This window comes from Oryzias latipes, chromosome 20 (assembly GCF_053564925.1).
Source record: "Oryzias latipes strain Hd-rR chromosome 20, Olatipes_Hd-rR_3.1".
In the NCBI taxonomy this organism is placed as follows: Eukaryota; Metazoa; Chordata; class Actinopteri; order Beloniformes; family Adrianichthyidae; genus Oryzias; species Oryzias latipes.
In genome coordinates, this window is record NC_136256.1 from 19,142,717 (window position 1) to 19,165,452 (window position 22,736).

A 22,736-nucleotide genomic window follows, 5' to 3' on the forward strand; every position below is an offset into this window, starting at 1 on the left:
ATTGGCTGAGAGGAAGAGTGTAGAAAAGCAGACGAAATGGTCATAGCTGCTGGATGGTCTGTGAAGGGGACTGAGGCTGAACCTCCTGTTGGCTGACAGTGACTCCTGGTATCTCTATTATTTGCATTTCTGGTGTGAGCATGAAATCTGATTTCTAACATTAAAGTTGATCAATGAGGATTATTTCAAACTGCTAACTCAGCTTTAAAACACACACACAAGGAGCTTTAAAAACACACACAAGGCATGTAAGGCCCATGTTTGAAAAGCAGGTCTAATGTTTGACTTCCAATCCTACAGAGAACATCTACAGCATCTCCCTGAGGCTAGAAAAGAACAGATATTCTTCAATCTGTGATCATCATTCTTTTAACTTTCCACTAAGACTATTTTATATTAAACATTTGCAATGCTATGAGTTTTCTTTATTTTGTGTGTAAGTGCAGCACTGACAGCTCCAAATTACATTTTTAGAGAGAAACCAGTTTCTCTTTTCATCTTAAGGCAAAAAAAAAAGATTTCCTGACAGTCTGAGAATGGGAGGATGAAACATTCCTGTTCATGTTTCAGCAGATACCTGAAGGCAGAGAACAGACAGGATTGTAGGAGTCTTCCAGGTGATCACAAAGCCGTTTGGAAGATGTAGATAAAAAACTTCAATGTGGGATTCTTTCTGCGTTTACAAGAACAGCTGTGTAATACTCTGATGTCCATCACTGGATTAAGACTCACAACTACTTGGCCTGTTCAGTGGTGTCAGAAAAACAGTACAGACCAAAGGTTTGGACACACACCTTCTCATTCAAATGAATGGGAAGGTGTGTCCAAACCTTTGGTCTGTACTGTAGCTATGTGCACACAAAGCTCAGAAACAGAAAACAGCAGGATGCTAAAACTTTGGGGAGAGAAAACTGTTGAATATGAGTGAAAAACAGTAATGAGAAAAGAAATCTGTGTAGGTTTTGGATAAGGAAGTCTTAATGATTCAAAGGGAAGCAGACAAAACCTCTGCAGTTCTGCAACCACCCTTAAAGAGTAAACCATTAAAATTAAGTGAGGAGGCCTGCATGACATATATCAGTATGTCTGTGCTTTGACTTGCTATAGTTAAAAGATAAACTGGCGATGTCACCCAGAAAACATTTGTAGTAACTGTCAAAGAGTCAATGAGAGGCATTAGTTTAAGCTTTTCAATGATTATAGAGCACAAACCTGATCTAGTCTACAAGCTGATTGGATGAATTTCTGACCAATCAGCATCAACCTTCATATCTGTGTCTGTGATTGGCTGGCTTTTGTGGCACATTATTTTGAGACCAGACACTAGAGAATTTCATCGAGTGAAAATTATTTTGATAGCATGTGTTTTTCAGGTTCAAGAGCGCCCTCAGCTCTGCTTTTTGCTGAAGGCAGTGTGAACATATGGAGTACATTCACCCTGGCTTCAGCAGCAAGCGGCCACTTCCAATGAAAAAACGTGTGTTTCTGGCTTCCATGGTCAAAACTCGTATATTCACACATAACTACACAAGTTTTTAGGACAGTTTTCGGACTCAATGTACAAAAAGCATGTCCATTGAACATGCGTTAAAAGTTAAACCAGGACGAACTTTTAATGACTCAGATTTGGTAGTGACAAATGGATGATGTCCCCTTTAATTCACAGAACCGTTTGAAAAATTGATCATGTGGAGAACTTAATATTTGCCAGATATTTATGACAGCAAGTCTTTCATAAATTGGAATAGATAAAAGCTGGTTTTTCCTGCTTTGATATTTCACACAAAGTGTGGGTGTTGAAAATGTGCTAGTGCAGTGTGAACACAAAAAGCTTGTGTGTGATCAAGAACCTGGCTTTTAGTATGTTCTTGAACACCCATCATATGCCTGGTGAGTCTTTAGCTTCAGGATTCAGTGGGTGATGTTGTCAGATAACTCCAATCCACAAACAGTAATTAATTAAATACTGCTTCTCTTAGATTAGAATGAACCCTAAGCCCCTAGCTCCAGAGGCTGATGTCTATTTCATTAGGCTACTGGGCCTTCCACAGTATCAGTAAATGCATTTTCTAAAGTATAACAGCAAATTTTGCGTTTTTTTTTCTACTCTTGTGTCTCTGCAATCACAACATATGGTTTGACATAAAATAATAAATATCCCTGCCTTAGCCATGAAAAATTATCAATTCAACAACAAAGCCTTGCTTAACAGTCATGTGCTTTTTAAAGGAACATGGTTGCCAAACCCACCCAGCCCACACTTACTACGCCCTGATTTGTGAGGCAATTAACAAAATATACTGTAGCAGAAAGGGCGAATGATTTAGACAACACACTGGCAGACGTTAATCATCCTGCAAGCAAGGTTTCTTCAATCAATACTGGATGCCTCCTCAGAGCTCTGCTGGCTCCCAAATGTATTATAGAAAAAACAAACTGAAGCCTTTTTTAAACAAAAACATGTTTCTTCTGTTTCTATAATCAACATATATAGGAACACATTTCCTTAGTTGCTTTTTTTCTCATGACACATTATGTTGTTTACATTTTTTTACTTGTTTCACATGAAAATTTTTTCTGATGTGGTTCCTGCATTGACGCCAACCAAATGCACACGTCCATGTTACAAAACCAACCAATCACAAGCTTTGTTTTTAAATAAGGCTAAATTTAATCACTTCTATGATTTATTAGCTGCTCAATGCATCGCCATCGCTCATCCTGAGGTACTTATCTTCTCATTATTGCAGCCAAGATCTGCGCCATATCTAACGTCAGCATGAGCTTACACGGATGTGAGGTAAGAAAAATACTCCTCGGGACAGACTTTATGTGCATGAAATCACATGATTTATATTGGACTAGAATCAAATAAGAGCAAGGGGATTGTAATTAGGGCTGCATGGTGGGGTAAGCGCTGTCCAGAAGAATCACTGGGTTCTTTCTTAGTAAAATCTATGTGTTCTCCCTGTGCATGCAAAGGTTTTCCCAGGGAACCAAGCTTCTCCATCAGTCCAAAAACATGTTTTATGAATTAATAACAGCTAAATATAAAGTTAATTGAAGAAGACTATGGAAAATAACTTCTAGAAGTTTCAAAAAGTTTCTTTGTCTGCCATCTTCATAGATGTGACTCTACAGTTGCATATGATTGGTATGACGTCATCTATGCCAGATTTGTAGCTGCAAAGAAAGATTTTGTATTCAAGATAGACAATGCTAATTTCAAATAAAAAAAGACAGAAAATGTGAATTAGTTTAAATAGTACTCTGGAAGAAGTAATAAATTTTTGAATTTCTTTTAAAAATCCAAAAGAAATGCTCACTAATGCTTAGGTGTTTCAAAGTGATCTGACTGGTTTATGAACAAATGCTATAATTCAAATTATTTTGTGAGAAAACATGTACTTTTTGGAGATTGTTTTTCTTCATAAGGCTCTTAAATAATAATGATTTAAATTGGATTCTGATGGTACAGGTTAAAGTGAACAGCTGCTCCCCCCTTAGCAGAAGGTTATCTCTTCTACCCCAATTTTTTAGTCAATATAAGTATCATTATTGACAAAGGTTAAGAATTCATCAATTGAACTTCTTCAGAAATAGCACCCTAGCTAAAAAAAAACCCGTCTGCTTTAATATTAATAACAGTAACAATAAAAAAACAGTTTGAAATATCTTTTTTTGATTATTTTTATTTGTAATGGCATTCCTCTCTGCTGTTCTCATTTGACCCTCTTCCAATGTCTTTTGCCATCCTCCCTCCAGTGGTCCCTGATTTCTTCCTTCACCAATATATCCCTTTAAATGTCTTCACACTGATTGGAAGCATTATAAGCTTTGAAAAAAATAAACAAAAGGAAAACATTTCAGGTATTAGTGATAGAGAGTAAAGGTTGTGACAGAAAACCTGTTCATGATGAACTGCTGTTGCAGTCAAGCTGATTGATGAAAGGTTTGTCACAAACGCCCACCACAGATCCAGGTCACCAGCTAAAAGCCCTTCTAGTTCTGGTGAGTCTTCCCCATATTTGGTAATTTAAAGATGTCTGCATGTCATTGGCTTCCTGATGGATTTCTCTGCTGCGTGACAGACATCAGGAAGACTTCAAACCCAATTCTGAAAGAACCAAGGGGCTCTAAAAAAAACAGGAGGAAGAGGAGGAGGAGGAGGAGGAAAAGATGGGCGATGCGTCCTTTGGTCTGGGTTCACAGTGAGTGACGCTCTTGACTCATCATCCAGCTACCTCATGAGCAGCACAGATAAATAAGCTGGAGCGCACCTGCTCTTCATTAACAACTTCAAACCTCCACCGACTGATCACGGCCCTGACCAAAGTTTGAGGTAAGTTTTTCACGTTACAATTTCCAACTGTTTATCAAATTCACTTTGGTAAATGCAACAGAAGTGTGTTTTCAAGTTTTATTTTCAGTTTAAATCTGTGTGATCTTTCCTATCTCATTTATATGGTTCAAATAGAACACATTAGAACTCATATTTGAAATCACTTCCTTATGAAGATGTGCATTAAAAGGTGTAAATGAGTCATTGTAATATATTTTTAAATTAATTTTCTATATTCTGTTTGAACTTTGCGCTTAGTTAGGGCACTTTTCATGTTCTGCCACTTTAAGGAGATATCTTTACCATAGTGTGCCAAATAATCTTTCATCTCATTAATGCTTTCATAAGATGTATTTAAGATGTATTGTTTCACTTTATTGTTTCAGTGTTCAGTATCCAGAGACAGTTGAGAAACAAGGCGGTGTGCTCCATCCCTCCCAGTGCCTTGACATCCTGCACAGCATGCTGCAAAGGAGAGTGGCTGATGTGCGCCTTTGCGCCCTTACACGTCGCTGGCTGCCCGCTGCGCTGGTGTTGCTCCTCCTCCTCTCCTCCAGCTTCAGCCGCGCTCACAGCACCACGGTGGAGCACGACTTCCACATCGTCCACAACGTCGACAACAGAAGTAAGAGCTATTCTCATTTCATTTGACTTTTTTCAGACCGCTGTTATTGTCGATCCAAGCTTTTCCTTAGAGTTGTGCCTTTTCTTATTAAGAATGTTTTCCTAGATGTTTAAATTTTCTAGTCATTCACTGCATATTCAAGAAGATTTTGATTTAAGAGTTTTTCTGATTTCTGAAGTTTGAAGGAAAGAGCTAATTTTTGTTTATTATAGAAAATAATACATTGAAGTTATAATGAAATGTTTTTTTAACCTAATCTTCAAACAAGGTTATTTAAACCTTTCTATAAAAATAGAGCACCTATAATGATAAATAATAAAACATTTTCTGTTATTTTTCAATTTTAAGATAAAACTGATTTTACACTCAAAGTTGTAAATTAATTGGAAGAAAAAACAGCAAGTGAATGCAAACCAATACAGTGACATGCAAGGTAATAATAAAGTTGTTATTAACAATATAGTCTTTTGAAAATCCTGTTCTTATTAAACACAAGAAAAGTCAGAGGAGACAAAAAAAAGAAAATTTGAAAACTTAAGTTTGAAGGTTATGCAATGTTTAAAAGGGAGAAGACAATTATAAGAATTGTATTCTTCAATTCTGCTCCCTTCTAATCATGAAAATGTTCAATATGTAAGAGAAATATGTAAACATTTGAACATCAATTTTCATGAAAGGAACAAATAAATAAATGAAAATGAAAAAAAAAAGGTACAAAGACAAGATGAATTTACAATTGAAACGTAATGGCTATGAGTTTAAATGGCAGTTGTAAAATTTTATTTTGAAATGAACTCTTACTCCCAGAAATGTAAAACCTGCTTTGCTGCATGGCTGTCTCTCCCTAACGATGCAGGTCCTGAGATAGACCCTTTCTGGTATGTGGGTCGTGGGGTGAGACCCATCGGGCGCTTTGGAAAGAGGCACATCAGTGCGGATCAGCTGGGCAGAGGTGGGATGCAACCTGTCGTCAGGACATTGGAGCTGCTGCTCAGCAGCCTCAAAAACAAGGAAAGCCTTGGAAAAGAACTGGACAGAGAAGACAGTGGCTGGTTTCCATGACCACATGCTCTCGTCTTTCATCCAACCACAAACTTTTCGTGTCTTCATGTTGATCTCAATCGAAATTTCTTTTATTTTCTGTCTGTTTAGGCATTTTTCAGATCATTTACAAAAAGTGTCTGTACATAAATATGTATTCTATATTGATTAATAAATAAGGACGGTGTGATTATATTTGTTGATGCCCTTGCTTCCAGCTTTTCCACATGTAGAGGTTTCAAAAATTCTTCTCAAAGAAGAAAACACTCAGTCTTAGTTGGCAAATTCCATTTATTTTATAATACATAGTATTTCTTATAGTATTGTGGCACATAGAGAATCTGCATTTTTTTTCTTTTTTGCTTAATATTTTCCCCAACATGTCAGATGGATAGCAACAAACATTGCTCATAAAGGCCCGCAATGTGGAGCTGTGCACAGTGAATCTCATTTAAACCGGATGTGAACAGGAAGTAGATGGTATTCAAAACAAGAAAACTTCCTGCGTGAATCCAGCTTCACAAGTCATAACAAATTTTAGTCCTTTGCAAACAACACTGATTTGTCAACTATGATTGGGCAATAAACACTTTTCAATACCATTTTCTTTTTTTTCACACGTATACATATATTAATACATTTTTAAATTTATATTTTGTTTTTTTTAATAATAGAAAAATACGGAACACTGAGGATTGGACCCTTGCAGGTGTGCTTCTCACAGGAAACCTTACATCAAATCGCTTAAACCAGAAACATGCTTTTATACAAAACACCTGTGGAGAACGAGACCTACAGAAGTAAAGGATCATGTGTAAACCCAAAGATGTAAACGGCTCCAATGATGACGGTTGCTAAGTGACAGGAAAGGAGCATTTAAATAGCGGGCCACCTGACCTTTCATGCACCCCATTAAGAAATACCAATTTTTTAACCGTTTGTGCAAAACTACATCCGACTTCTACAAAAAGGATCACAGAAGTAATACAGAAAGTGTAGCTTTTCAAATTTCTTGGTGTTTGCGAGGTGGATTTGGACCGCCTTCCTGTTGCTTCCTGCATTTTCGTTGCATTTACCACCAACAGTTTGGACATTGAATCAAATGACGAATGCAAACTTACACTGAAAGCACTGAGCACACGTGAGAGTTTGATTGGACAGATTGAGGACGGCTCCGCTGAGGTGAGAATAAAGTCTTTAAATTGCAGTAGTAATCTTTTTCAGTGGTATTGCATAAAACATTCACAAAATACAAAAATAAATTGCTTGTAACAAAATCATGGTTTCATGGCATTCTTTTTTGTAGAGCCCATTAGACTTTGCAATGTAAAAACCTTCGCAAGATTTTCCGCATGCAACTCAAAAGTTCAGGCATGACCCTGCAAAAGGAGAGCATTTCATTCAAACAAAAGGCCACAAATGTCAAAAGTAAACCGAGTAGGCTAAGTGACTAGGGCAAAACTAAAATTTTAACCTGAATGATTGACTTTGGAGGGTTTGTGCTAAATGCAGAAGTAGATCAAAGTTCGGACATTGGTAAAACAACTTATGGATTTATTTCAATACCAAATTAAGGTTGTAAGAATACAGGTAAATTATGACATTTTCCTTTATTAAAACTCCAGATAAAAGTGATCATAACATTCCTGAGCCAAAAGAGTTGATCCCCTCATTACACCGTGACTTTTTAAGAACAGTTTTTCTTTTACAAAACTGTATATATATCAAGGTTTAGTCTACATACATATATATTTTTTTAACCCAGAGATGTTTTTTAATGTCAGGGTGTACCTCTCTACTTATTTAATATTTTCCAACATTCTACGGGTAAAATTTGACCTTAATTATGATAGAAGTGCATTGTAGTTCCAGCACAACCTTCCTTCACTGACTGATACAGATCAATGCACGAGGCACTCAAACTCTAAATAAAATCGATTAGAGCTACGTCACTAACAAAGATGTTTCCCCTTTCCCTTTCTGTGATTTTTGGTCAGCTAAATAGCTGCTAACTGTTAAAATGGCCTGCAGGAAACCATGGCATATGTTTAGCTATTCTACATTTCCTTAAATAATGACGATTTCATGGGATCTCAAACTTTCAAACTATCAAATATTTCTGCTACTCTCTATTTTCAAAAGTGACATATTTTACAAGGGTTTCAATGCATAAGTGCTGTGGGTTTTCAATAGGTAGATGATGTTTTAAAATTTGTAAATTAAGTAAAATAAAACATTTGGGTTGTATCATCCCCACAAAATGTCTAATTTCTTATCTTTTCAAAATTATGTTATCTATAGAGTAAAGCTAGGCTCAGCCTTCTCTGGGCACACTGATTTACAGAAAGTTTGAACCTTAGGGATTATTCCACAGCTTTTAGTCACAACTCTCCTGAAAACAGAGTAAAAATGCATGTTTCTTTGTAAAGATATTTTACGACTTTTTCCGATTTTAAGGCAGACACAGAAAATCCTAGGTCACCCCTTTTATTAGGTAACATGCACGAGCCAGTCATGTTTTTTTTTCTGTGATGCAGTTGGCTGACGGATCGGTTTTAGGTGGGTTGCACAGGGCGGGTATTAGCCCTTGCTTGGCCAAGAGTTTGAGGCAGACGCTGAGTCAAGGCACTGGATGGGAAAGGGCCCTTGTCCTTGGGGTTCTGAGGTGGCCCCCAAGAGACTTGTGCTGTTGCCTGACACTATGGCCGAAATGCAGTCATCTGTTGATCTGTTTCCAACTTTTCTGAATGTAGGAAAAGCAAAGAAACACAAAAAAAACAACTAGACAAAGATATTGTAATAAAGCTGGATTATCCACTACATCCAATACAATACAAAACTGTTGATGCCTTCTGATGCAGATGAATACAAATGACTCATTTTTGAATGTCAGAACTATCCTCTTGGTGCAGTGTGCTACATGAAAGACACTTGCAAAAGATGCCCTAAACTGGACTGAATGATGTGACATGCAACTCGTCATTGAAGCCATTCTGACAAAGCTACCTTGAATCAGAGCTGCTGCATGAATGCGAGCGAAAAAGGAGACAAAGAAGAAATAAAGGAAGCTTTGACGGAAAAAAGCCATTTACGAACATGAAAAGCAGCCGACTTCTTGTTGGTTGATAAAGAAACCTTATGGTCCTCTTCTGCCTGTGTCTCCATTTGGCTACTTCAAATCTAATGGGGCTTTTCAGATATTTAGTTTTCTTTTAGCAGGTGTATTCACTCTTGCTTCCATTCAGGTGTATCGCTCTTCTTCGACAAAATGCAAATTGTGACATGTTTACTAAAGAAACATAGAAATGTTCTTCTGCTTTTCTCCTCCGCATCACACATGTATGTAAAAGCTGCATCATTTATTTATTATAAAGAAGATTTGTTTAATTTTGTTCAAGCTGTTGCCAACTGAGGAGCAATAGGTGGGTGGTCATTTTGAACTCTTGGTGTGGACTGTATGAAGCAATACTTTGTCCATGTTTTCTGTGTGTAAACTCAGGAGAGGTAATCATTTCAATACCTTTCAGTGGAGGAGCTGGGAGTTTCCTCCTCTGGTGTCGCGATGAGTCCAGAGTTTCAGGCTGCAACCAAAGCAATCAGTTTTCCATTTAAAATAAAAAGTGATCAGTTAATGCTGTAAAATTAAAAAACATAATTTAATGTCATGAAAACAAACAAAAAAAAACTGCAAAGAGATGATGTCAAACCTTGGACTTTGGCTTAAGCTTGGCAAAGCGATTGCAGACAGTCACATTCAACCCAGCTGTTTTCAGAGCTGATATTCTGGCCTCGATGTTCGATATCTTCACACAAAAAGACATAAACAAGAAACAAGGTCCCCTGTAAATTCTTTAACACCCAAATATATTGATACAACACAAAAATCTTCCAAAACGGTCAACAATTCCAGTCTGTACCTGTAGTTCAGACTGTTGGACCTGTGCTGCTGCAGTAGCCACCTGGTCCTCCAAAAAGGCCAGCTCAGTGTCAGAGGTTGCACAGCTAATACTACGGGCACATTGTTCCAGCTCCCCCAGCGCTCCCTCGAGACCATACACCGCCCCAGCAGCTAGGTACACCTGCTCAGAAAAAAAACAAGTTGAAATGTGGATTCTAAAAAGCAACAAATGTGGAGTCAAAACAGTTTTTCAGCCTTACATTCTCTTCCATCTTGGTAAGTCTCTGGTCCAGCCTGCGAGTCTCAGAGCTGCTGGATATAGGAGAGGCACTCATGGATTCAGTGGGAGTGTAGCTGTCACCCCCTGCCTCCCCGATCAGTTCCTCCGTAGCATTTAGGACCTTTAGCACCTCTGTAGTGATGCTGCAGAGAGAGGCTGCCGAGTACTTCTGAGTGAAGAAAGAAAGCAGGAAACATGAAATTGCAGATTTCACTCATTTAAATTACATAAACTATCAACTTAAATACATTGAACCCATGTTTAAGCTACTCCAAATCTGCTGCAGCACTGATACAAGTGCAAAAGGAGAAAAAGAAGAAACTTTGGGAGTAATATTCTTCTTTGAAATCACAAATGTATGAAGACAGTGCACATATCTCCACAACAAACTGAAAAACAAAAGACTACCGCAAAAAATACATCTCAACCTAAATCTTCTAAAACCACAGGACAATGACGGCCAATTTGTCATCATCTTACTTAGCATGTTGAGAAAAGACCCTAAACTCTTGACCTGGAAAGTAACAGGAGTTTATAGAGAAGGATGTGAGTCAAGTCATATTGAAAGGCTTGGAATAGAAGTCAGTCTAAAGATAAATTGAGAGTGGAAAATTAATTTTGGAAAAATTAAAAGAGTAGTAAAAGGGTCCTTGAGAATCAATGTGACACCTCAAAATAAAAAAGGAAAGTGGTCTTTGAGAATAGATAATGAAGTACAATAACATTTGAAAACAAAAGTGAGGGTAATTAGACTAAACAAAAGACTTTTCTTAAAAAAAATAAAAAAAGAATATGTTTTTTCCCATAAGAAATCGATCTGAACTGTAATTGAAAATATGAAAAAAAAGGAAGATTATCATGTGTATAATGTATGTAAGACTGTTTTTATTTCCCAAAAATTATAGTGGTAACATCTACTGATGTATGAACACATATAAATATGTTTCCTTATTTTTCTCTCAATTTATGGCTATAAACCTAAATCAGGCTTGATGTACATATTTACATTTTGTTTTGTTTTTTTATTGTGTTTTTATTTGCTTGAATGTTTTTTTTCTGATTTCTTAAACTGCTAATTAAATTAAAAGCTGCAAAAAATACAGTATCTTCTCTTTTTTAGTTTTTAACCCAAAATATATTTAAAAATATCTAAAAAGTGTTTCACAACCAGGGATTGGAAGTGTAATACCACCTAAAATGAAATTCCATTAGCTTGCAAATGGACACAAACTTAAACATCAGTTTAATATTGATGCTTCTTTGGTTAAAAAACAATAGCAAAAACTCAAATGTGAGGGGTTTTAAGCTTTTTTTTTGTACACAAGTTACTGATAGATTCCAAAAACTAGGAAACAACTCTCTTTGCTATAAAACCCTGAACATTTCAATGAATTCAAACATGAGTTGAAGTTGAAGGTATAAGTTGTCCGGTTTAAACTATAGACACTGCTGATGGACTGAAAGATTAAAAAAATATATATATATAAAAAAGCATTCAGGCATTGTCCTGCAAACTGATGCTACTTCATTACAGCTTTATTTTGGTGGAGACCAACAAAAATTACTAACAACCAACCAATCAACATGCAAATATCCACCAACAAGCAAGCACAAAAAAAAATAAAACATAGGTCATGTCATTTCTGCATTGTTTTAATGCCAAATGAAACTGTAATGAAACAAATAAAACAAACATGTTTTCATTGTGGTGACTAGGAAATGAGTGTTAAATGGCACAAGTTAATTACTGTTACTTTAAGATAACACTCTTAGGAAGCAACTCTTGTAACTATAAAAACAACATCTGTGACATGTGGATAGTTTCCTTTATTTCTATCAAAGAGTATATTGATCACCTGAAGGAGCTTTAATATAAATCCAAGCTCTGTTGGGTAATAAGCATAGCTGGGGTAAACAGTCATTCAATGGTAAAGAGTGTGGAAGAAGAAGGCTGCTGCTTTTTTTTTTATTACAAGGAGATGAAGCACTGCACAAGAAAAGGAAAAGAAAGAAAGGCTGACAGATCCTTTTCAGTAATGACTAAATCTTTGGATGGAGCTTTGATCAATAGCATTGGGGGGATATTGATCCCTTCTTAAGATCTGGAGGGCTGAGATTCAGCTGGCGTAAAAGGAAGCTGTTAGGACGGAGAAAGAAATAAAAAGAGGTATCCGTTTTTTGTGTGTCTGTGGCTCTGTGAGCCGTCGATTTATGCTCGGTGAAGAAAGAACAGTGATGTCCTCTATCACTTCAAAGAGCCAGGGCATCAGTGTGCATCCTCACACACAGAACACAGTAAGAGGAGGAAATTCATTTTACCTTACTCAAACAAGAGAAGCTAAAAACAGAACCACAGAACTTTTTATTAACACATTTTTAATTTTAGTGATTTTTTTTTCTTCTTTGGAGTACCGTACATTTCAAATGAGATGTTAAAAATACAGAGATTGACCAAATATGAGTCAGGGCATTAAGGCTGTTGTAAGACGGAGCTTATGGCTTTTTTATGAGACAAAATATAAATTTCATGTACATTAGCTTCATCTTCCTCTTCTTAGAATGCTTTCAATGGCTCATTTTTTTCTTACTGTACAAGACTGCAGTAATAAATTATTTGTAAACTGTTAATTGCCATGTCTACGGTGGCCTGGAAGTTCAAATCACACCAACAAATCATTCAACACAAAAACATATTAAAGAGCACAGGGACAATTTAAAAAAAAAATAATAGAAAACAGCATAACATTTCAGAAGTCAAAAAAAATTCCAGAAACTAAAACACAAAAAAAGGGAAAGAAAATAAAAGGAAACATTTCCAAAAACAAAAGTAATTTTCAGAAATTATAATGAAATGTTAAAAAGAGATAAATGATGAGTCCCACATCGAAGTAACTGTATATAACTACATGTCCTGCAAAAACTGAGGGTTTTTGGCTTAAAGCAGGTCCAGAAAATAAAACCTTGAAAGATGAAAGCATTTAGCAGATTTTTTTCAAAAGTAGAAAGAGCCGCAGGATTTTTTTCCCCTTCCAGAATTTTTGTTTATAAAGATCCCATATACTGATGCCCTTTGAAATGGTGCTTATCAGGTGTGAAGACAACCTGCATCAAAACCAGAAGGACACAACTTGTCACGCTGTTTTTCCGCCTGATGAATTTGAAAAGATAAAATAAAAAAAAACTCACATTTTAAGAGCAGACGAGAAGACGTCACCCGTGAGAGCAAATGAAAATTGTGACGTTTCCTCCACAGATGTTTGTTTGTCTGTGAACCTGACTCTGTGGCGTTGTGTGTCTCATAGAAATGATTCATAGGGAGAAAAGTTGCACCTAATCCAGACGCTTCAAACTAGGTGATCACAGTTCGTACAAAAATGCCTCATTTGCTGTTTTTGACAGGCATTTTAAAATCAATTATTATGTTCATGAGACACTTAAAAATAAGTTTAGTTTTAACTGTGTTTGCTTTTTTAGTTCACAGTGCCTTTGGCCAGTTGCACTGTTATGTGTTAGTCTCTCCCTGCAGAAGTAACAGAATCACGGATGCTGTTTTTTTCTGTTTAGGAGGAATTATGGCTGTTCTTGACATAAAGTATTACAGCACCTGCAGCTATGTTGTTTTTGGCCTTTTTGGAGTTTATTGTTTATAAAAAAAGGAAACATTTTTTCAAATCTTTTGTCAAATGACTTCACAAATGCCCCAACCCAAGCAGGAAAACCAACGTAAAGTTATTCAAACCTTTATATAAAATATTTTTCTTTTTTGGGGTCCCTCTTTGTTATTTTTCTGCAGCATTACTTTTTATTTTTAAATATTCAAAATGTGTGTTCTTATAGTTACAAAACAACCTCACCTGTTGTGAGTAAGAAGAGAGAAACCGGTACTTCTGCTCTTTTTCCAAGTAATTTTGTTCCACCTGATTTAAACAGAAACACACAAACATGCATACTGGAATGCACACAATAAGAAACACACACAGGACTAAACAAAGCACATAGAAACTGTACAGAACAGGAGACAGGTGGGATGGGTAAATGTTGGTTTAGGGATAAAATAGAAACAAAAACAGTAAGGAAAAGGGTGTCCTTACCTGGTTGTTTGATAGCTCCCCCTCCTGGGAAGAAGGTGTCACAGCAGGTGAGCTCACACTGGATCCACTTCTGGCGCCAATTATTTGTCCCCCTTCCTTCTCTGCATCTCTACTATGTTGCCTCTTACTTAGCCTTTTCTCCTCTCTCCTCTGGTCCTGCTCTGATACTTTCTCCTCTAAACTGTGTCCTCCTTTCTCTAACTGCCTCTTCCACGCTCCTTCCTCCTCTTGCAATGAAGGACTCTTTACTTGCTTTACACTTTTTTTGCCATTTACCTGCTCCTTGGTCTCACTTCCTTTTTCTCTCTTCTCACTTTCCCGATGCCTGTGTCTCTCTGTGTCCTTCGGCCTTGATTGGTGACTTTCGGCATCCATCTGTTTGTCCACAGACCACCTCACGCAATCATCGTCGCCTTTGCTGTTGCTGACTAGCTGACAGAGTCTGGACTGTAGTTTCTCTTCCAGCACATCTGCAGATCCAGGGTTAGAGAGCTGTGACCCTTGAGCCAAAGAGTGGAGTTGGGGACAGTTGGGGTCAGATGAGTTTGAAAGTGCTGTGTCTAAATCCTCCAGTTGAGGTGTCGCAGTCTGAAAAATCAGGGTGTCTGGGGCGGCAGCAGCAATTGGTCCGCTGCCGATTACCGAATGTTCCTCACTAAGTCCTCTCTTTAGCAAGGCATTGAGTAGGATACCACTGTTCTCCTGTAGTGTGAAGTCAAATGAACACAGATAAAATCAAAAGGGCAAAAGCCTCTATTGCTGGGCATATCAAATAAGAATTATTTAGAATAATTTGTGAACTAGGAACTGGATATTTTACCTGTGCTAGTGGGTAGATGGACTGTGTGTGGCTCTGGGATCCAGGACGGCCCCGTTCTGTTGAGGACTCCCTTCTGCTCTTCCTTCGTCGCCGGGATCTTCTTTTAGGATCAGACTGCTTCTCCTCTCCATCACTGCTGTCCCCTATTACCTGGAAAAAGCAGGTGAGTACATCTGGTCATGTCAGAGTGTTTCATCATTTTTGGAGCATTTCCAAGGTAAACATTAAGGCTGTCATATGAATACTGTCTTTGGTATAAACACATGACAAAAGTCAAGCATGGAGGAGGGGTAATCATGAGGGTATGTGAATTTTTATTTATTAAAGAACTACAAAGAAGTGCAGAAAGTTTCACTTGATGTCTTATTTTGATCCTTTCTCTGTCCTTGTACTTATAATAGATAACTAAAAGTAAAAAACATTTAACTCATAAATACTTCTAAAATAAAGGCGTTTTGGATAGTTATGACTTGTTAAAGCTTTCAAAGAGGGAGTTGTCAAATGGGTAAACATTTATGACAATTGGAAACAAGGCATTTTTTGGAAAAAAAATAATTTGTGATTTCTACAAGAAACTTACAAACAGAAATGAATTCCTTATATTTGAGTTCAGAAACTATGACACAACATTTTTTGTTAGTTCTAGAAATGGTTAAATAATGTAATTCAGGTAATTTATCTAATGACATTGATTCAATTCAATTCAATTTTATTTGTATAGCCCAAAATCACAACAACAGTCGTCTCGATGGGCTTCTTAGTAAAACATTAATGTGTTTTACTAATTATTTTGCAAATCACAAGTGAATTCATACATGTTAAATAAAGATTAAAGAATTTACCAAAACCTTCATCACATATTTCACTCAACAGTGCATTTTCTGCTTTGTATGACTCTTTATTTATACCTACAATATTATGTGATACAGGTTTATAAAGGTGATATTTAGCTTTTTTTTATAGAAAAGTCTTTTCTCATAGCCTTCACAGATTATATCTAAAGGTGATCCGCTGGATTCCCAAAAGAGGGATCTTTAAACTTTTTTCTAAATAAAACCTGAGTTCCATTGAAGGTCGGCTGGTCTCTGAAAGCTTTCGCAGACATTTCAAAAGCTTCTGCCTGTGTGACCTTCGTCCGTGGAGGCCTTTTATTTTCAGTATGGAGCGCTCAGTACAGACTGAATCCATTTTTCAAGGCCACCACAAAGCCCCTCAGATGTTTTACGCCTCTTCAAATCTGAAGGAGCTTCTTCGTGTTAGTGTCCCATCCTTGAATACTAATGTGGATGAGAAGAGAGTGACATATTTTAAAAGTAGAAAACAAAAGGATTGGTGTAGACATTTCAAGTCCAACTATCTCAGTCACAGAATTAGTCAAACCTCTTCTTCTTCTTCTTCTTCTTGTGATTTTATTGGCGGGAGGCACTAACGTGAAGGTGCATTACCGCCACCTACTGTGTTGGAGTGTGGGTCAGAGTGGGGATTACCTAACCAAATGTAACTTAAAAAAAAAAAAAAATAAACTAAATTCTCCTCAATAACCTAGTTCTTTTCAAAAAACCTACAATCGCACCATTGAAATTCTCCTCCCCTCCCAAAAGCTTCTTTAAAGTCATTTGCTCACCCTCTATCATCCGTACCCTACTTTCCAGTTGTCGTCTTTCCTCCCTATACAGTTCACACTGACATAGCACATGCTCCACCGACTCTTCCCCTCTCCCGCACTCACACAAACCAGTTGGATGTTTCCCTATCAAATGCAATGTATTATTTAAACCAGTGTGTCCCATCCTCAACCGTGATATTATGCAGCTATCTCTGGTGTTTACTCTGACATTCATACCTCTCCCTACTCTGTCCTGAATACTAAATAGATGTCTTCCTTTCCTCTCCCTTTCCCATTGTGTCTGCCATTCTTCCATAATACGCCTCCTAACAATTGCCCTAAATTCTGTCCTATCTAATGGAATTTCCATCTCTATTCCCCGTTTCAATGCCCTTTTTGCCAGGAAGTCAGCCATTTCATTTCCCTCCACCCCCCTATGTGCTGGTACCCACATGAATCTGATGTTTATTTTCAAGTTTGCCAACCTGATCAAACTCTCATAAATTTCATATAAAATATCTGATCTGCTCTCAGAATTGTATGACTCCAGAGACATCAAAGCTGACAATGAATCTGAACAAATTATACCATCCCCAATTCTGTTCTGTTCTAGCCAGTGTAAACTATATGATATTGCCAACATTTCAACTGTAAAAACTGAAAGATCCTTTGACGTCTTAACTCCAACAGATTTGTCCAATGTAGGGATACAGAAAGAAAAACCAGTTCGCATTGTTGCTGGGTCTTTAGATCCATCTGTATATATGGGTATAAATGAAGCGTGGGCTGTGTCTAATCTGTCTGCTGTTAACTCATCCCAGTTTCCCTTCCCTTTTCTATCCTCCATTGTTCTATGGAGATACAAATCCACTTGCGCAGTTGGAAAAATCCAGAAAGGAGTGGTCGGGTACAAAAACGTCTTAACTAGGGTTTTGCCATGAATATTTGCTTTTTTCGCTAACCTAGCTAATTTCCAAGCAGCACTTTCATTTGTCCCATTATCACTTTCCCAACAAGGATCAATAGCCCTCCTAACCATGTTCTCTACATCTACACAACCCTGTATTTTCACCCAATAGTTAAGCATCAGCTGTTTAATTCTTAGTTTCAATGGTAGCTCCCCCATTTCAACTTGTAATGACACAGCAGGAGTTGACCTCATAGCCCCAGTGCATATTTTCAAAGCCTGATTTTGGATGACTTCTATTTTATGTAATAATGTTTTGCACGCTGTATTGTAAACAATAATTCCATACTCTGTGACTGACCTAATCATTGTAATATATATTTGTTTTAAAGCCTGTGCACTAGCTCCCCACCCAGTACCTTTCAAGCATCTCATTATATTTATGACTTTCTTACATCTCCCTACTATACTATCAATGTTCTCTCTCCATTTCAATTTTGTATCCAATATAACACCCAGGTACCTAAAACTATGTACTTGCTCAATTGCTTCTCCATATAACCTTAAGTTCAAAACAGTTCCACGTTTCCTAGTAAAAACCATGCATTTTGTTTTAGTTACTGAAAATTTGAATCCCCAGTCATAAGACCAGTTTTCCACCTCCGTAATCGCGTCTTGTATTTTTCTCTCCACATAATGAATATTTCTTCCCCTCTTCCACAAGGCTCCATCATCTGCAAATAGTGCTTTCCCAAATTCACATCCAATTGAATTAAATATATCATTAATCATAATTGAAAACAACACAGGGCTAATCACACTACCTTGTGGGGTTCCATTATCCACTACGTACCTATTAGAAAAGGACTTTCCTATCCTAACTTGAACATATCTATCAAACAAAAACCCCTTAATCCAATTATAGATTCTTCCATTAAGTCCTAACGTACCTAATTTTATCAATAAACCCTCTTTCCAGACCATATCATAAGCCTTTTCAATATCAAAGAATACCGCCACCAAATATTCTTTATTTACTTGGGCTTTCCTAACGTCTGCTTCTAGACAGATTACAGGATCCATTGTCCCTCGACCTTTCCTAAAGCCATTCTGATATGGGGACAGCAAATTTTTACTTTCCAGGTAATACTGCAATCTCTCATTTATCATTCTTTCCATCACTTTACCAACATGTGATGTGAGTGCTATAGGCCTGTAATTTTCTGGGCTGCTCGGATCTTTCCCAGGTTTTAATATGGGAATAACCACCGCCTCTTTCCAATTGGTCGGCAATTTACCTTCACTCCAGACCCTATTATACATGTCCAATAATTTCAATTTCATTTTCCTACCTAAATGTTTTAACATAACATAACTTATACCATCCCTACCGGGTGATGTAATTTTAGATTTATGTAGTGCTAAATCCAATTCAAAGCAGGTAAACGGAGCATCCATGGTTGTCAAATAAGTGTTATCATCAAAGTCCTTGTAGTGCCGTTCCCTAATTTCATCTCTCCTCCCTTTCCTATACCCTGACAAATTCTCATTACTTTGACTGCTCACAAAAGTTTTAGCCAACATTTCTGCTTTATCCGTATCCGATATCGCCAGGTCATCACCTATTTTCAATACTGGATATTGTAACTCCCTCCTTATACCCTTCATTTTTCTAATCATTCCCCAAACCGTATTAACTGGAGTTGTTCGACCAATTTTATCACAAAAAGCCCTCCAGTACTCCCTTTTCTCCTTTTTAATAATCCTTCTTGCCTGTGAACAAAGTCTCTTATAATTCAACAGATTTTCATATGTGTGTGTCCGTTTTAAGAGTTTCAAACCCTTATTCCTATTCTTAACTGCTATCTTGCAGTCTTCAGTCCACCATGGAACATTTTTCCTCGTCATAGTTGCTTTACTTCTCGGAATTGTTTTTTGCGCCGCTGAAATTATTAAATTTCGAATTTTCTTTTCCATTTCTTCAGCCGTACTCTCCATACTAATGTTTGAACATTCCTCATCACACATAAAAGTAAATTCACCCCATTTTGCTTTATGAAAAAGCCATCTTCCTTCCTTTCCATTACTTGGTGGTTCTCTATCACCACCAACCCTAGAGAACACAGGATAATGGTCACTCCCCATTGTGCTGTTGTGTACATTCCACTCACTACCCCCTGCCAAAACGTTTGAAACAAAAGTAAGATCTAGTGCTGACATATTCCCTGTTCGAACATCAGTTCTTGTTCCTCTCCCATCATTGAGACACACCAAGTGTAATTCATCCATCAAATCCTCCAATACCTCACCATTAACATCTGTCACCTTCCCCCCCCATAATGTGCTATGTGCATTAAAATCCCCACAAACAATGACATGCCCATTGTCTAGATGAATAATTGATTTAAGAAGACTGAGATCTAACTTTTTGCATGGATTATAGTAATTAACAACGTTTATTCTCCCCAGACCAATATAAATTTCAATGCCAATAAATTCTTCTTGTGTCCCTATCTTAATCACCCTGTAATTGAAATTATTTTTTATAAATGTGGCACAACCACCCCCACCTCCCTCTGCTCTATCACACCGGATTCCCGTATATTGGGAAATTCTAAAATCTAAATTTGGCCTTAACCACGTCTCTTGAATACATATAATATCTGGTTTTTGATCCAGGTCATCTATACACTTTTTCAATTCCTGTCCATTTGCCAATAAGCTCCTTGCATTCCATTGAAGTATAAGAACCATTTACTATCCCACACTTCCCACCTCCTGACTAGACTGGGCACTAAGGTTATTCCGAACCTCTTCCCATGTCAACTCATTGATGTCCAAATGGTTCGCTGCTGCTTTTACAATGATTTGTATTCTTTCTGTTTTTGATTTAGTTTCCATCGTTGCATTTATAACTCCAGCTACAAACGTGACCAGTTTCTTCAAATCTATCAAAACTCTCCCCTCAACATTCCTGTCCTGTATACTGTTTGGCACTTCGTGTATGACTCCTGCCTGTCTATCAGAACTTTTACCAACCATTTTAACTGCATCTGCATATGAGATTCTATGTAGTACTCTGGTTTTTTGAATATGGACTTCTCTCCTCATAACCTCACAACCTGCATATGCAGCACTATGGTCCCCCCCACAGTTACAACACTTTGGTTTCATCTTGTTTCCACAGGACTCATAGCCATGATCTTCTCCACACCTAGGACACCTCTGCTTGCCTTTACATACAGCAGCAGTGTGTCCAAATCTCTGGCAGTGAAAACATCTAATGGGTTTAGGAACATATTCCCTCACAGTATAAGACATGTATCCCAGGGACACTCTGTCCGGAAGGCTCCTTCCCATAAATTCCAACAATATTCCCTCAGATTCCCTCCTCACACCATCCCGAAAAACACTTAATCTCCTTGCTTCTCTTATTTCTGCCCCTCGTAGGTTAGCTTTAAATTCCGTAATAGACATTTCCACAGGTATGCCCCAAATCACTCCCCTCCGCCCCTGACCTCCCAATCCTACCTTGCTCACACTAACAATTTTATGTTTCCCCACTTCTCTCATTTTACAGGCCCTGTCCCTCTGCTCCTCACTTCTACAAACAATCAACAGGTTCCCATCTCTCAGGACTTTAGCAACTTTAATGTCCCCCACTTGATTCTTCAAGATAGTCGTCAATTTTATCGGGCTCAAAGTACTTAACCCTTGTCCTTCAGAAAATCTCAAAATGACTTTATAGCCATCCCTTCCTTCTTCATCACTGTCAGTTGACATCACTCGTCTTTGTTTTTTAGGATCAGCTCCATCAAAACTATTTCCTCTCTTTTCCCTTCCTGTTTCAATCCCAAAGCTCATCTCCATACTATCCTCACTTTCACATCCCCCGTCATCTCCCCACTCCTTCCCAGTCACAACACAGCTGTGCCTACCCGTCACCGCCTTAGCGTCCATCTTCGATTTAGCCATCTGCGAAGCCGTTCAGTTCCGCTCCATGCGCGGGGACTAAACCAGCAATTTACTTTAGCTAGTCAAACCTCAAACACTATATTCACTAAACCACCCATCCAAATGATCAGAATCAGGTGTGCTAATCACTTGGCCTGGCCACAGGTGTATAAAATCAAGCACTCAGGGATGAAGACTGTTTTTACAAACAGTTGTGAAAGAATGGTCCGCTCTCAGGAGATATTAAACTCTGTGGCTTAGGAATGGAATGGCAATTCAGTTTTTATGTGAGTCAAGTCAGGTGAGCAAATAGTTATGTAATATAGTGTATGTGACTTTTTTTTTAATCTGGTAATTTAATAAATTCACCTTGTTAATTTATTATCATATTTATTTATTTTAATGTTACAAATTAACTTCTAAATTGTCGTTTTTTAGGATTTTGTTTTAAATAATATAATTTAATAGAAAATCTAAACCCAGAGCAAAAACAAAATAAAGACTGAACAAACCAGAACCTAGCATATTTACCCTGTTGCATAAAAGAGAAACATCACCTTGGGGTTAAAGTTCACGTCCAGCGCCTGTGCATGAGCTGAGTATGGAGGGAAGTTCTGTTGAAGGTGTTGGTGGTAGTGGGGCTGCTGATGAGGGTGCAGATAAATATCCGGAGATCCTTTTTTTCTAAAAGTCTTGGGCAGAGGTTTACGGGGACAAACCAACGATGAGGCTTCAGAGTCTGAGTTGAGAGTTTCTGTGTTCGTGTACTGGCCGGAGGACGGGGACGTAACCGGGAGGTGCTGAGTGTAAGTCCACTCAGGATCGTGCTGCGAGTCTGTGTAGTAGGTCTCATCCGAGAGCTTGCGTCGAAACTGTCTCAAAGCCTTACTCCAGCTGCCCTCATCTTCCTCCTCGGAGGCTGACCCCATCTCGTCGTAAGCCGAGACGACGCTGGACTCCTTTTCAAGCACACTGAACACCAGGCTCTTCCTTTTGGTGAGCAGACTGGGCCGAGACAGCTGTGAGCTGTGCAGGGCGATCCAGTTCCCGTCTGGGCTCTGGAGCACAGAGGATGCACCTGGGAGAGCAGCACCGGTCAAAACAGAGTTTCACACAAAATAGAGGGATTTTAAACACGGTTTACTTATCAAATGAAAATAAATGAAATATTT

General features: G+C 37.9%; 2 protein-coding genes across 9 annotated transcripts in view; one reads left to right on the forward strand and one right to left on the reverse strand.

Annotated features, from left to right (window-relative positions):
• Positions 1-2,661: 2,661 nt before the first annotated feature.
• On the forward strand, positions 2,662-6,203 carry LOC110017282 (prolactin-releasing peptide). The gene is made up of 5 exons (XM_078938989.1): positions 2,662-2,800; positions 3,766-4,011; positions 4,092-4,342; positions 4,729-4,967; positions 5,824-6,203. Exons 4-5 carry the CDS (start codon positions 4,805-4,807, stop codon positions 6,027-6,029), a joined length of 369 nt encoding a protein of 122 aa, XP_078795115.1. The 5' UTR covers positions 2,662-2,800; positions 3,766-4,011; positions 4,092-4,342; positions 4,729-4,804; the 3' UTR covers positions 6,030-6,203.
• A 76-nt stretch (positions 6,204-6,279) lies between these two features.
• The window catches only part of myripb (myosin VIIA and Rab interacting protein b), a 112,177-nt gene continuing 95,720 nt past the window's right edge, over positions 6,280-22,736 (reverse strand). For 3 of the 8 annotated variants that reach the window (XM_011488854.4, XM_078938984.1, XM_078938985.1), the window contains exons 10-17: positions 22,122-22,642; positions 15,098-15,247; positions 14,278-14,979; positions 14,041-14,103; positions 10,167-10,355; positions 9,926-10,087; positions 9,716-9,811; positions 9,163-9,589 (exon numbers count right to left, since the gene is read on the reverse strand). In XM_011488854.4, coding sequence (XP_011487156.3) covers positions 9,392-9,589; positions 9,716-9,811; positions 9,926-10,087; positions 10,167-10,355; positions 14,041-14,103; positions 14,278-14,979; positions 15,098-15,247; positions 22,122-22,642 — 2,081 coding nt within the window. In that variant the 3' untranslated portion in view covers positions 9,163-9,391. Of the gene's footprint in view, positions 8,752-9,162; positions 9,590-9,715; positions 9,812-9,925; positions 10,088-10,166; positions 10,356-14,040; positions 14,104-14,277; positions 14,980-15,097; positions 15,248-22,121; positions 22,643-22,736 lie in introns of those variants that run through there. The other 5 variants (XM_011488853.4, XM_011488855.4, XM_078938986.1 and 2 more) reach the window with 5 other exon arrangements.

Excerpts from the sequence above, each read along its gene's own strand:
- LOC110017282 (XM_078938989.1), top strand. The coding sequence starts at position 4,805 with ATGCTGCAAAGGAGAGTGGCTGATGTGCGCCTTTGCGCCCTTACACGT. Across the intron at positions 4,968-5,823 it reads CCACAACGTCGACAACAGAA|GTCCTGAGATAGACCCTTTC; the intron begins GTAAGAGCTATT and ends CTAACGATGCAG.